The 15,706-nt window shown below is 38.6% G+C and overlaps 2 protein-coding genes across 2 annotated transcripts in view; both read right to left on the bottom strand.

Annotated features, from left to right (window-relative positions):
* The window catches only part of GUCY1A2 (guanylate cyclase 1 soluble subunit alpha 2), a 306,446-nt gene that overhangs the window by 201,765 nt on the left and 88,975 nt on the right, over positions 1-15,706 (bottom strand). The gene's annotated exons all lie outside the window — the stretch shown is intronic.
* Positions 9,837-11,372, bottom strand: LOC123326181 (SWI/SNF-related matrix-associated actin-dependent regulator of chromatin subfamily E member 1-like). Its single transcript, XM_044919231.1, has one exon. It carries the CDS (start codon positions 11,283-11,285, stop codon positions 10,050-10,052), a length of 1,236 nt encoding a protein of 411 aa, XP_044775166.1. The 5' UTR covers positions 11,286-11,372; the 3' UTR covers positions 9,837-10,049.

Below are 15,706 nucleotides of genomic sequence, written 5' to 3'. Positions count from 1 at the left end.
AGTTCAAGTGAGCAGCAGAACATTAACCTGCTGGTTTCTCTCACAACGCTGAATGAAGCAGAGTGTAAGAAAATTGCATTTCTTTTTTAAAATATCTCTATTTCATGAGTCCCCTTCTTCAGACTGTCCTTATTGTGATTACGCTCAAATAATGACACTTTCAGTACTTCATTAGAAAGCAAGGACATTCTAGTAATAAAAAGCAATGGAGCCTCTTTCTCTGAAACTTGCACTATATTCGAATCCTATGATGAGCCTAGCTTTGATTTTTCTTTTCGTATTTTATCATCAATTTGATATATGTAATACATCCTAAAGCCAGTGAAAGGTATCAGGTTATAAGGCCAACCGCCATCTACCGTCTTACATGGTCCATGTGCCATGAAATGTGATTATGTGACATCATGGGAAAAAGCCAGGGACAGGGCATGGAAGTCACCTATTTTTAAATCTTGTTTATGGATTTCTCATCATTATTTCCATGTTCACTGAACTCAATTTCCCATATCCTGAAATGCTCCAAGACCAGAACTTGCAATATGATTTCTGTTCCTTCTGGACCTGACCAGAAAAAATCCCCCAGATGTTTCCACACTTCCAGCCAACTGGAACATTCTAAGATGGCCTTTCCTCATGTTCCCAGGGATGCGTGCCAGAAATGTGATCCTCAAGACAAAATGTGATCCAAACATGGCTTCGAAGATGATTAAAAGAATAGAGTAATTCCGGTGTAAAACTGCCACATATTAAGAATATGCTTTCTTTTTTTTTTTTTTAATTTATTTGTGTATTTTAGAGAGAGAGAGAGAGCACAAGTAGGGGAAGGGGCAGAGGGAGAGAATCTTCAAGCAACTCCCGGCTGAGCGTGGAGTCCAATGCAGGGCTATATCTCAGGACCCTGCGATTACGACCTTAGCCAAAGCCAAGAGTTAGATGCTTAACCAACTAACCCCCCACCAGGTGCCCCAAGAATATGCTTTCAATTAATCTCTCAAGGCTCTTCCTTGACCAGTATTATAATGTCCTTCTTGTATTCCCAATTTCCTTCTCCAATTCCTCTATAAAGAACCTATGATCCAGTCCTTGATGATCTCACAAAATAACATTTACATCATCTATTTTCTTATCTGTAAAACAGGAACAGCGGTTTGACCTTAGAGGGCTGTTGGAACAATTAAATGAGACCATAAAGACAATGTGTCCACTCCAAGTTCTCGCTCATGGTAGCACTTGACAAGGAGTAACTAAGGAGGGAAGCCAGAACAAAGGAGGCAAGCCAAGTTTAAGGACTACCACAATGTACTGGGTATTTACCACCATAAATTTGGTCTTGCCCTTCTCCAGGATGGAAACGCTTTAGCGACAGATGGCTTCTTCATCACTGTGTCCTTCACATCAAGCACAAGCTGGTGACTCATACAAAGTAGTTTCTCAAGAATTAGGGAAGTTACTGAATTGAAGAAGCTCATTCCTTTTTTCAGTTAGAATCTGGTCATCAGGAGCACATCAACTCAACTCCAAAAAAAGCATTTGTCCTATAAAAGTTCTGAACAATTAGCTTTTGCATAGGGCTGCCTTCCTCATGGAAATGATGCTGGGATTAGCACAACATGTGGTAAATCATTTCTATCATGGGCCCCTCTGTTTCTTCCACAATAAAATAGTGGTAACAAATACCCGCCCTCTTTAAGATGTGAAGGTGAAAGAAGAATTTGAACTGAGGTTTATGCATGAAATGGTTTTATATGTGCCCTCCCAATAAAGGATGAAGTCTCTGTGAGTTTATTCATTCAGTCGATGATGGCATGCCTATTTTAGGCCAGGCACTGTTTAGGATTACTGAAGAAATACAATGTATAAGAGTTTGTGTTCAGGTGCCTGGGTGGCTCAGTTGGTTAAGCGACTGCCTTCGGCTCAGGTCATGATCCTGGAGTCCCTGGATCGAGTCCCGCATCGGGCTCCCTGCTCGGCAGGGAGTCTGCTTCTCCCTCTGACCCTCCCCCCTCTCATGTGCTCTCTCTCTCTCTCATTCTCTCTGTCTCAAATAAATAAATAAAATCTTTAAAAAAAAAAGAGTTTGTGTTCTTACACTCACAACGAGAGAGAGAGAGAGAGAGAGAGAGAGACAGGAACAAACAATAATGATAAAAAATATATGCAAATGGGTAATGAGCCCTTAAGGGTTGGAACTGTGTCATTCATGTGTGTGCTCCCACAGGCTTGAAACGAAGTGTTCACTGGATGCTCTTGCACTGAATCGTGACCTAATAGGTCCAGGCAGTAACACAAAGGAAGGAGGAAGATAAACATGACAAGGGACATAAGGTCAAAATTTGGAATACCCATTGTAGAAACATGCCAGATGATGAAGGAGAATTATGTAATAAGACTAACTTACTTATGGGCGCCTGGGTGGCTCAGTTGGTTAAGCGACTGCCTTTGGCTCAGGTCATGATGCTGGAGTCCCGGGATCGAGTCCCACATCGGGCTCCCTGCTCAGCGGGGAGTCTGCTTCTCCCTCTGACCCTCCCCACTCTCCTGCTCTCTTTCTCATTCTCTCTCTCGCAAATAAATAAAATCTTAAAAAAAAAAAAGACTAACTTACTTATGTTTCAGGTAATGACTGAAACTGGACTCATAATCTATAAATGGGGGCCCATTATCAGAAAATTACTTTATTAGGATTTTTACTTGTGATCCTTTTCTGGCCTTTTCATCTTATGCCAGGCAGATTGTGCAGACAAGTAAATCAGAGAAATATTGTTTAAGTAGTCCAATTATTTTCCATTAACAGTGGAAGTTTAAATATGACCACTAATTACAGAGTGAATTAATTTTATCTAATAATACTCCCCAATTCAACAGTACTTCACAAAATGCCATCGCATGTATCCTCACACTTTGGCCTTAACAAAACAGAAGGAATCACAAAATTTTTCACTCCCTCCCTCCCTCAGCAAATACTTCCTGAGGGCCTGACTCTGATGTGAAGGGGAAGACGAGGCGTGATGCTGGGTCATACATACGTGACTGGCTCAGATGAACTCACGTGCCAGCACTTCTTTGGAAAGCCCAAAGTCACATGCCCCTAAACATGCCATTGTCAAAAGGACATGAATCATGGGCAGAAAATCCAATCTTATGGGAACTTTTTAAAAAAACATATGACAAAAAGATGCACTGGAAGTGACTTTTTAAAAATTTTTGATTTTAGAAAATATTAAAATATGAAATGGGGGTAGTAACAATATATCAAAATTCTACTGAATAAAAGAGAGGAGGATGGTAGACTTAAGATTTTAGGGATATCTTATAAAGCCATCAAGGTAGTATTAGAATTTCCAGCATGATTTTATAACAGATAAGAAACAAACTTGAATTAGCACAGTTTGCTCATACCACAAAATAATAAAAATAATAATGATAATAATAATAGTTATTTTGTTATCATTTACACTTGTGCTCATAGGACAATCAAAAGAATTACCTAAATGTGGTATTTAAACAGAAAGTTAGCATCTCTCAAAGAAAACATTATAAGCTCACACTGACATTAAGTTAGTCAAGAACTTCTTTGTATCTTTTGTATTAATTACGACCTTCACAAATATTTACTTCCCAAGTTGATCTATGAGAACACAAACTTTATAAGTGCCTGTAACAGTCCCTTTTGCAATAAATGCTCAAAAAACATCTGCTGTTTTGATACACCTTCAGCAGAATACCCTGATGCAGTTCATTCCAGGCCCGTATACTGTAGGAGAGGCGCTGCAGCCTGACTGTTTGGGTTCAAATATTGGTTTTGCCAAGGACTAGCTCTAGAACCTTGGCAAAATTTTGAGCGTTTTTCTACTTTACTTTTCTTGTCTATAAAGTGGTCCTTAGTAACAGCACCTACCTCACAGAGGTGTTACGGGAACTAAACAGGATCATACACAGAAAATGTTGACAAGAGGACCTGGCCGTGAGCACACGATATGTCACATCATCGCTGCCGGCATAATCCTCATCCTCAAAAGGGTAGCAAAGAACTATGATGTAACCCATCAGGCTATTATAAGCTGTTTTCCCAAAGTACATTAAAATCCTGATAAAGTTTTCAAAAGGGTTAGTCCCATAGATCAATGTTGTTTTTTTTTTCATATAGTAAGATTTTTGACCAGAAACTGGAGGTCACTAATTTTAAAGAAATTCATATTAGTTTTAAACCTTCAATTAACTTCATTAATCCTCTACAATAACTGGGGTGCTTGGGTGGCTCAGTCGGTTAAACATCTGCCTTCAGCTTGGGTCATGATCTCAGGGTTCTGGGATAGAGAACCACATGAGACTCCCTGCTCAGCGGGAGCCTGCTTCCCCCTCTCCCTCTGCCCCTCCTGCTGGCTCATGCTCTCTCTCGCTCATTCTTGCTCTCTCAAATAAATAAAAATCTTTAAAAAAAAAAATCCTTCACAATAACTGCCACACAAAATCTGTTTTATACTGCACCATCAGTGATAGAATTTTAGAGTACATTCTTGTCTCTCCTACTGTGAGCCAATTCTATACCTATTGTAAATTATCCTTTGTTTTGAAAGGGTAAATGGTATCAGGAGTTCTAGGCCTCTCTTTAAGTTAAATAAAAATTGATTTTTTAATGTTTTGATTAATTGTAGTGGGAAAAATAAATAGAATAAATAATTTTCTACCCTAATTCTTGACAAGCTGAATGAAGTGATTTTTGACATTTTATACTGATAAGAAAAATATCTTCTACACTATGACACATAATAGTTCATAAATAAATCAATGGTCAGTCTAATACTGACTTTTGGCATCTGTGCTATCAATACTATAAGACTTCTTCTCAATCATCAAGTGTGCTTTTGAAAAATAGACTCAAATTTACAATATGTAAAAATAGTGTCATAGTCAACCCAGCTATGCCAAACCAAGAAAACCAACCCAAACACTGAATACAAACAATGAAAAAGGAGACAGATCAAATTAGGGAATGGAATATCTCAAATAAAATAAATTTAAAAATTTAAAATAAACCATAAATTTTGGTAATAGCAATTACTGTTAAGATATAAAGTGAAGGGAATATAACCAAAAGTTAACCCACAAAAATCCTCATAGCTTTGATACTCTAATAGGTAAAAGTAAACGTAATTTAGGTATTATGACTCAAGAACTATTAGGATAAAAACAGGAAAATAATAAAGTACTTAAGTCAATTTTTGTAAACACAACAGGAGCATTTCAAAATTTATGAGAAATTTTTTGCTCCAGGAAACATGTGACCAGACCTTTGTCCAAATTATGAAGAACATTTCATACCAGACCCACTTAATAATTTCTTCCCCTTGGAATTATCAAATTAGTGGTTAAGGGAAACAAAGCAGATGTACATATACTCTATATTTAGACTTTAAGAAGACTCTCAAAACACATTTTTTAAATTAAATTACTTTAAATTGTTATATGATAGTGGTGAGAAGCAGCCATATAAATTGAATATTGGCAGCCCTCACAAGGTCACACTGCAGAACAGTGGTTCTCTTCAAAGAAATGCCTAGGGAAAGCTAAAGAGACCAACTAGATGAAAAGTCTCCAGGATAATGTTCTTTAAGAAAATCAAAGGGGCGCCTGAGTGGCTCAGTTGTTAAGCGTCTGCCTTCAACTCAGGTCATGATCCGAGGGTCCTGGGATCGAGCCCCACATCAGGCTCCTTGCGCAGCGGGAAACCTGCTTCTCCCTCTCCCACTCCCCCTACTTGTGTTCCCTCTCTTGCTGTCTCTCTCTCTGTCAAATAAATAAATAAAATCTTTAAAAAAACAAAAAAGACTTTGATTAAAAAAAGAAAATCAAACATATTTTTATAGTGTCCAGTGATCCTTATCAGGGACAGAACATTGGAATCCTTTTTCTCATACAGACAAAATTATTCCTTGTCTTCTGTAGTTTAGTAATATGGGTTCAAGTTTTCAAAGGCCCAGCCATGGGAATAAGTTTCATCCATGCAAGAGGAGTAAGTTCTAGAGATCTCCTGTAGAACATTGTCCTGTGGTTAAGAATATTGTATCATACACTTAAAAATCTGTTAGAGAGTACATCTTATATTAAATGTTCTTACTACAATAAAATAAAATTTTTAAAAAGTATCTACTTATGAATGGAAAAACTGACAGACATGTAAAATCTAAGAAATACATAGTCCCATATATCAAAAGGATTAGAAAGAAACCAAAAACAGAACTTGTAAATATTTTATTAGATATTATTTGTATCTGTAAATGGGGGAGGTTAACAAATAAGGACTCTAGCTTCACAAAACTTTATTTCCTTTTGAGTTTATATAAAATATAAATATTATGTATAAAATAACATGTAAATTATTTCACAGAATAAGTATGGAAAATAAACTACAGAGCAGATTTGAATGGTAATTAAATCACTGAAAATAGTTGTCATAACTAGTGTCGGAAAGATCTTAAGATTAGAATAATGTATAACATACCTAGGAAATGCATCCGAGTAGCCAAGAATCCTTTCAATGTAAAATGCTTATAAAAATTTCTGACAATTGTTTACTGAAATTCTAGTGTTAGAGGTACATGTATTGCATTTCTAGGAATATCTAAATTAGGAAATATGGAAATGCAAGGTACCACAGATCCTAGTATAAATTCTCCGTATATGTAGATGGAGACAGATTCTAGGACATCATTACTAAAGTGGTAGTACTTCTGAAGCTGGTGTTCAATGCTCAATAGGTAATTATTCCATTCATTCACTCATCATTTTGAGACACAAAACTTAAAATCTCAAACCTTTTAAGGAGTTGTACATGTTGTCATAAGCATTCTTGATATTCACCATAAACAACATCACAGATGAGTGTGTCCTGACAAGATACAGTTCTTGACCTCTCATTCAAGGGAGAGAGTTTAGGGATTAACTTTCTTTATCTGCTTGTCTCTGGAGCTAAGATCAGATTTTGACTCCTCTGAACCTCCATGAAAAATACACATGCTGTCTTAAAGGAAAAGTAAAAACAAAAAGACAACTGTGTGATTCAAACACAAATACTGTGATTCTTTTCAGAAAAACACAATGTGGTGAACTCTACTCCTTCTCTCACAAGATAAGGAAATACTGTGAAACATGACCAAGGGTTCTCCATCTTATTTTTCAAAAGTACCGTAGAAACAACCTAATAAGAAATCAGAGTCTTTAACCACCAATACACTAGAAATTGAAAATTGTTATTTTCTAATAAATAAGTCTCAATAAAACTTATGAAAAACTCATATCCTAATGATTTATTTAGTATTTCAAGACTGCCTAAAGGTTCAATTTCATAGGTACTAAAAAGCATAAATACCTTTCTTATAAAGTACTCCTGTAAGTTGAAAATGTTGTAAAGGTAGCTTTTACTATGTTTTACTATCCATAACAGATCACAGAAATCAAATTTTCATTGCATTTTGAGCAGTAAAAACTGGCTGCTAAACTAGGTGGCATTTTAAAGATACTTTAGTGAGTTGAATTTTGCAGGGCACCATGTACTACATTTTAAAAAAACAAGGACTGATAAATAGAATTACAGCTTTTACAAATCTATTTCACAAATTCATGAGTTTTCTGGGTGAAATCATATCTACAATGAAAATAAAATGGTATCAATGTTGATCCTCATAATAGCACAGAAAGTCCATAAGTTAGGTACCACTCCTGCTAAATGAAGTAAGCCAGATTTAGAAAGACAAATACTGTATGATTTCACTCATACGTGGGATCTCAAGAAACGAAAACAAATACACCAACAAACATAAAGCAGAAACAGACTTGTAAAGCCCGGAGAACAAACTTTCAGTTGCCAGAGAAGAGGGGAGGAGGCAAAAGGAGTGGATGGGAGGGGGATATGCAGTGCACAATTTAATGGTAGCTGCCCTTTGGTGAGCTAGGGTCATGTTCAAGGTAGTCATACCATCACACTGTACACCTGAAAGTAATGTAATACTGTGTGTCGACTATACTCAAATTTAAAAAATTTTGAAAAAAATACCCTTAGCACAGTGCCACCTGTCAAATGGTAAGCATAGTATGTAAGCATAATGTTGTTACTGATAGACAAAAAGTAAAAGATAGGTACTACTTTTATTTCCTAAAACAGCATTATAAATATAATATGGTATTATTTACCTATGAAGATTTTGGTATTCCCGCTCTGAATCCTCAATAAAATACCTCTAATAGGTTGTCATTTAAGATATTTTGGAACTCCCAAGTATTGCAGAGCTGACTATCTCAGAAGGCAACTCACTCTGTTTTAAATACATCTAATTGTTGAATAGTTCCTCTTAATCCTAAACTAAACCTACTTCCTTATAATCTACAATTTGATCCTGGTTTTGCCTTCTGAAATAAAGTAGAATAAATAGTATCCTCCTTCTGTTTGATAGCTATTCAAGTATTTGAAGGCAGTTTCCATATCTTTCTTATGAAATATTTTCATGCAAGGCATCTAATATCTTTCAGTATCCCAGATATGGTTTGAGTGATTTGCATGAATACAAACACATACAAACACACACACACCTTTTAAATATTAAACCACATTAAGAATGAATAACACTCAAATTTAAGAACAGGAGTAGGGCTTAATCAAAACCAAGATTATTTTAAATCAATTAACAAACATAGAGTACATCAATACCAAGATTTAAAGATACAGAAAACCACCAAGGGAATGTTTAATAAGTTTGTTGGTAAAATGGAAACAAGTGGTAAACTTATCTGTAGCCATCAGGAGAATGTGATACTTGTTGCAAGGAAAATGGGAGGGGACAAGAAAGGCCCACCAGCCAGGAGGCTGGCAAGAAAAACAAGTTTTTAAAAGTTAAATTGCTCAAGGTCGTCCAGCTAGTAAATGACAGAGACAGTGTTTGAACTTGGGAACTTCTGCTCTGGAGCCTACATTCTTTTTTTTTTTTTCCACTTATTTATTACATTTGGACCTTTAAGAAACATATACCATCAGATATCCCACTATTCAATAAAAATCTATTCTAGTTTTTGGGAAGCATATGTGTCATAAACTATCTTGCTTCTAGTCTCCAGGACTTTACTAAGAGTTTATCAAAAAGGTAGGCTCTGATCTATGGGATCCTGAGCCTTGAGGTTTTGAGTTTTGATTGTTGTAGAACAATTTCACATGGACTAACTGAATTCCCAGCTGTTTTCCTCCTGGAGCAGGCTCATCATTTTGAAGTTGTCTAGTCCACTGCAAGAATATTCAACTCCTTAAGTTTTGTGACCTATTCTGTCTTTGGAAAACTTGGTAGAAAAGTAATTTTCTTTTTCTGTACAGTAAGGATGAATTTATCAGAACACACCCAGTATGAATTATAACAAAAAGGAGTATACATAATGTGTATGTGCCATGTTCATTTTAATGACTACTTCATAAGCTGGTAACTACTCGAACAATGGAGACTATTTCTGGATCAATACGATCCAAGCTTAGTTGTAGTCAATCCTTAACACAACTCTTGGTATCCGACACTGATTAAAAATAAAAAAGGGTAAATGAACAAATATATACTCATACATGATTACGTTTTCAAGAAACTACTCTTTGTGGAAGTATACAGGAAAGGGGACTTTCAGGAAGCTGTTGATGGGGACTGGGAGGTTTAAAGCTATGGCTTTGGTAAGCATCCCAGTGAGCTGTAGGAAGGCATTTGGAAGAGTCGATTGTGCAGCATCAAAGGCTAACTCTTTAAAAAGAGGTGGGCGTTTTCTTGGTTAATTTAAATTCTGAGACTTTAGGAGTTGAGGGCTAGAAATAAGACCCAAAGAAAAGAACCATCTTCACAAAGGCTTAAGAAAGGGGACTGTGCCATTTGGCTTGTGATGCTAAATGGTCCAAAAGCCTTTGGTGGTGCGATATGGACAAGAAAAATATTAGTACACAAACCACATAACACCATTAAAACTCAAAAAACATCTTTTTTTTTCCGTTTAAAAAAGTATTTAGAACACATAAAACAAGGCAACATTTATTCTTTCTTCTCGTCTTCCGGCACGGGGTCTGCGGGCGGCTCCTCCACTGTGGCACTGTTGCTCTCTGAGCCAGTGTTACTGTCACTGGTCCCCTCCTCAGCCATACTGTTCACCCCCTCCTGCCCGCTCTCCTTGTCCTCAGGAGTAGATGTGCCTTCTTCACCATTCTGTTGGCTTTCCGTTGCTTCTTCAAGGTGTGTCTCCTCTGTCTCCATCGGGATGCTCTCGTCGTCCTTCTTCTCCTCGCTCTTACTAGCAGCTTGCTCTTCCTCAGGAACCATGCTGCTCTGACTGCGTTCAGCTTGCTCTGCTGCTTCTTTCTCTCTTTCCTCCTGCCGTTTTCGAGCCTGTTCCTCTGCCTGTGCAATTTCAGCGGCAATTTTTTCCATGTCCACTTCGACTTTCAAACCGCACAACCTTTTAAGTTCATTGTTAAATGAATCTGTGCTTTCCAGGAATTTCCTCTTCTTTTCCTGGTGTCGCTCCTCTATTTGAAGAAGTTCAGCTTCTAGTTTTCGCTGATGAACCATTAAGGACTGGACCTGTCGTTTGAGGACCTGCATTCTAGCTGTTGTGACAACTGAACGGACGTCTGGCACCACACTCTCACTAAGGATTTCACTGATGAGGCGGTGGTTTCTCTGGAAACGGGCGGTGGCTGTATGCTTCATTGAGAAGCCATCATCATAATCGTCTGGATCTTCAGCAGGCTGAATGCTCATGTACGGTTCTCCTTTCTCCATGCGAGACTGTCTCTGTCGACTTTCTTCCTCTAAAGCAGCTTCTGCACGACTTTTTGCATTTATGTAAGCAAGGTATGCGGGGGAATTATGATAGGCCTTCATAGATTCATTGTACTCTATCTTTTCTGCTTCGTATTCGTTTAAATATTCTTGTTTTTCTTCATCAGTGAGATCTCGCCACATACCACCAATAATCTTGCCAATCTCCCACAACTTTAGGTCAGGGTTGGAAGCTTTTACTTGGTCCCAGACCTTTCTGCTGTACCTCATGTAGGGCATCAGCGGCTTATCTGGTGGCTTTGGGGGTTTTGGAATCGTAATACCAGAGGATGCCGTGACCCGGCTGTTGGTGCCTGGGTTCCCTCCCAGCCTGTAGTTGTTGTAGGCGAGATGACTGTATGGATTGTATCCCACAAACCCTGGTGTGCTGGGCATTTGTGTTGCAGGAGCTGGGGTGGGAGGTGGGGCATAAGATGGTCTTTTTGACATTTTGTAAGATTAAGTTCTCAGTTCCTTAAGAATGAATCTGAGACACCGCGGGCAGAAAAAGCACCCGCAGCTCCGGCCTCGTTTCCCTTTGTCCCTGGAGCCTACATTCTTAATCACACACAATACTGCCTCTCAACACCCATTCTGTGCTTGCTCAAGGAAGATGCCCAACCAAGACACATGTAAAGCTAACTCTTTCAATCAAAATCAAAATAAGTACACACTATCATAAAATCCACTTGAAAAAAGAAAGACAATATAGCTTAAAGAATGACTTAGCAAGATGGTGGAGGAGTAGGAGACCTAAATTTTGTCTGGTCCCAGGAATTCAGCTAGATAGGGATCAAACCATTCTGAACACCTCTGAACTCAACAGGAGATCAAAGAAAAGAATAGCAGCAACTCTCTGAACAGAAAAGCGACCACTTTCTGGAAGGTAGGACGTGCGGAGAAGTGAATCCGAGGCAATATTTGGGAGGATAGACGGCAGGGGAGGGGGCCTCCATTGGCCGCGACCAGCAAGTGATAAAGCCACAGAGCACAAAATCGGAACTTTTAGAAGTCTGCTCCGCTGAGGGACATTGCTCCAGTGGCTAAGCTGGGGGTTGAACCCTTGTGGGACAGTGTGGTCTCAGGACCCTCGGGGTAGCAGAAAGACTGGGGGTGCCTGAGTGCAGCAGAGCTCCCAGGTATTGGATTGAGGAAGCCGGCTGCAGAGATGGAGCAGAGGCGCGGGCTCTCAGCTCGGGGTTGCCATAAACCGTGATCTGCGGCACAGTCAGGCCACTGCTCCTCCAGGAGGGACCCAATAAGTGGCAGATCCGGGGAGACTTTCCTTCCTCCCCTGGGAGGAACAGCACGGGAGTGCTCCGCAGGGATCTGCTGGGTTGGAGACTCCACACCGAGTCAGGTGCCAGAGATAGAAACGCTCAGTCACAGGCTGGGTGAGCATGGAGTGTGGCCGGAAACCGGGGAGACGGGAGTGATTGACTGCTTTTCTCTGGGGGCGCACTGAGGAGCGGGGCCCCGAGTTCTCGCCTCCTCCAGGGCGGAGACTGGGAGGCCGCCATTTTCACTCTCGTCCTCCAAAGCCAAATGGAAAGCTTGCAGGGAACAAAAGCTCCCAAGAGCAAACCCGAGATTACTTAGCCCTGGTGGGGCAAGGGCGAGGCAATTCCGCCTCCAGCAAAGACATTTGGGAACCACGGCAACAGGCCCCTCCCCCAGAAGATCAGCGAGAACAGCCAACCAAGACCAAGTTTACCGATCAATGAGAACAGCAGAACTCCAGCGCTAGGGGGATACAGCACATAGAATTCATGGCTTTTTTCCCATGATTCTTTAGTCATTCAAAGTTAATTTTTTAAATTTTTTTTCCTATTTTTTTTTAATTTTTCTTTTTCCCTTTTTCAACCAACATCTTATCAATCCCTTTTTTAAAAATCTTTTTTATTTTTCATTTTTAGAGTTATAGTCTATCCCTTCATTGTAATTAACCTTATTTTTGATATATATAGAAGTTGTTCTCACTTTAAAATTTTGGGATACAGTTTCTTCTAAAAGACCAAAATATACCCTAAATCTCTAGTGTATGGCTTTGTTCTAGTCTCCTACCTGATCACATTCTCTCCCTTTTTTAAAATTTTTCTTCTTTTTTCAATCAACTTCTTATCAATTCCTTTTATAAAATCTTTTATAATCTTCATCTTTACACTCATATTCCATCCCTTCACTGTATTTACCCTTATTTTTCTACATATATAAGTTTTTCTTTCCTTAAAATTTTGGGAGGCACTTTCTTCTAACACACCAAAATATGCCCAAAATCTAGAGTGTGGCACTGACCTACTGACCAGCCTAAACATAGTTAATCATATTCCTTTTTTTTTTTTTTTCCCTTCCTTTTCCCCTGGTTTCAGGTCTCTCCTAATTTGTTTAGTGTATATTTTTCTGGGGTCATATTTACCCTGTTACCATTTTGTTCTCTCATTCATCTATTCTCCTCTGGACAAAATGACAAGACAAAAAACTCATCTCAAAAAAAAAAAAAAGAACAAGAGACAGTACCAACTGCCAGGACCTAATCAATACGGACATTAGTACGATGTCAGAACTAGAGTTCAGAATGATGATTTTAAAGATACTAGCTGGGCTTGAAAAAAGCATGGAAGATATTAGAGAAACCTTTCTGGAGAAATAAAAACTAAAATCTAACCAAGTCGAAATCAAAAAGGCTATCAGTGAGGTGCAATAAAAAATGGAGGTTCTAACCGCTAGGATAAATGAGGCAGAAGAGAGAATTAGTGATATAGAAGACCAAATGATGGAGAATAAAGAAGCTGAGAAAAAGAGAGACACACAACTACTGGATCACAAGGGCAGAATTAGAGAGATAAGTGATACCATAAGATGAAACAATATTAGAAAAATTGGGATCGCAGAAGAAGAAAGAGAGAGAGGGGCAGAAGGTGCACTGGAGCAAATTATAGCAGAGAACTTCCCTAATTTGGGGAAGGAAACAGGCATCAAAATCCAGGAGGCACAGAGAACCCCCTCAAAATCAGTAAAAACAGGTCAACACCCCAACATCTAATAGTAAAACTTACAAGTCTCAGAGACAAAGAGAAAATCCTGAAAGCAGCTTGGGACAAGAGATCTGTAACCTACAATGGTAGAAACATTAGATTGGCAACAGACCTATCCACAGAGACCTGGCAGGCCAGAAAGGACTGGCAGGATATCTTCAGAGCACTAAATGAGAAAAATATGCAGCCAAGAATACTATATCCAGCCAGGCTGTCAATGAAAATAGAAGGAGAGATAAAAAGTTTCCAGGACAAATAAAAACTAAAAGAATTTGCAAACACGAAATCAGCCCTACAAGAAATATTGAAAGGGTCCTCTAATCAAAGAGAGAGCCTAAAACGAACATAGACAAGAAAGGAACACAGACAATACACAGTAACAGTCACCTTACAAGCAATACGATGACACTAAATTCGTATGTTTCAATAGTTACCCTGAGTGTAAATGGGCTAAATGCCCCAATCAAAAGACACAGGCTATCAGATTGGATTAAAAAACAAGACCCATCGATATGCTGTCTGCAAGAGACTCATTTTAGACCCAAAGACACCCCCAGATTGAAAGTGAGGGGGTGGAAAACCATTTACCATGCTAATGGACACCAAAAGAAAGCTGGGGTGGCAATCCTTATACCAGACAAATTAGATTTTAAACCAAAGACTATAATAAGAGATGAGGAAGGACACTATATCCTACTTAAAGGGTCTATCCAACAAGAAGATCTAACAATTGTAAATATTTATGCCACTAAAATGGGAGCAGCCAATTATATAAGCCAATTAATAACAAAAGCAAAGAAACACATTGACAACAATACAATAATAGTGGGGGACTTTAACACCCCCTGCACTGAAATGGACACATCATCTAAGCAAAAGATCAACAAGGAAATAAAGACTTTAAATGACACACTGGACCAAATGGACTTCACAGATATATTCAGAACATTCCATCCCAAAGCAACAGAATACACATTCTTCTCTAGTGCCCACGGAATATTCTCCAGAATAGATCACATCCTAGGTCACAAATCAGGTCTCAACTGGTACCAAAAGATTGGGATCATTCCCTGTATATTTTCAGACCACAATGCTTTGAAACTAGAACTCAATCACAAGAGGAAAGTCGGAAAGAACTCAAATACATGGAGGCTAAAGAGCATCCTACTGAAGAATGAATGGGTCAACCAGGAAATTAAAGAAGAATTTAAAAAATTCATGGAAACCAATGAAAATGAAAACACAACTGTTCAAAATCTTTGGGATGCACCAAAGGTGGTCCTAAGAGGAAAGTATATAGCAATACAAACCTTTCTCAAGAAACAAGAAAGGTCTCAAATATACAGCCTAACCCTACACCTAAAGGAGCTGGAGAAAGAACAGCAAAGAAAGCCTGAACCCAGCAGGAGAAGAGAAATAATAAAGATCAGAGCAGAAATCAATGAAATAGAAACCAAAAGAACAGTAGAACAGATCAACAAAACTAGCAGCTGGTTCTTTGAAAGAATTAACAAGATTGATAAACCCCTGGCCAGACTTATCAAAAAGAAAAGAGAAAGGATCCAAATAAAATCATGAATGAAAGAGATCACAACCAATACCAAAGAAATACAAACAATTATAAGAACATATTATAAGCAACTGTATGCCAGCAAATTAGATAACCTGGAAGAAATGGATGCATTCTTAGAGATGTATCAACTACCAAAACTGAACCAGGAAGAAAGACAAAACCTGAACAGACTTATAACCACTAAGGAAATTGAAGCAGTCATCAAAAATCTCCCAACAAACAAGAGCCCAGGGCCAGATGGCTTCCCAGGGGAATTCTACCAA

The sequence above is a fragment of the Neomonachus schauinslandi genome, chromosome 11, assembly GCF_002201575.2.
Source record: "Neomonachus schauinslandi chromosome 11, ASM220157v2, whole genome shotgun sequence".
Lineage (NCBI taxonomy): Eukaryota > Metazoa > Chordata > Mammalia > Carnivora > Phocidae > Neomonachus > Neomonachus schauinslandi.
This window is presented reverse-complemented; position numbering and strand designations above follow the sequence as displayed.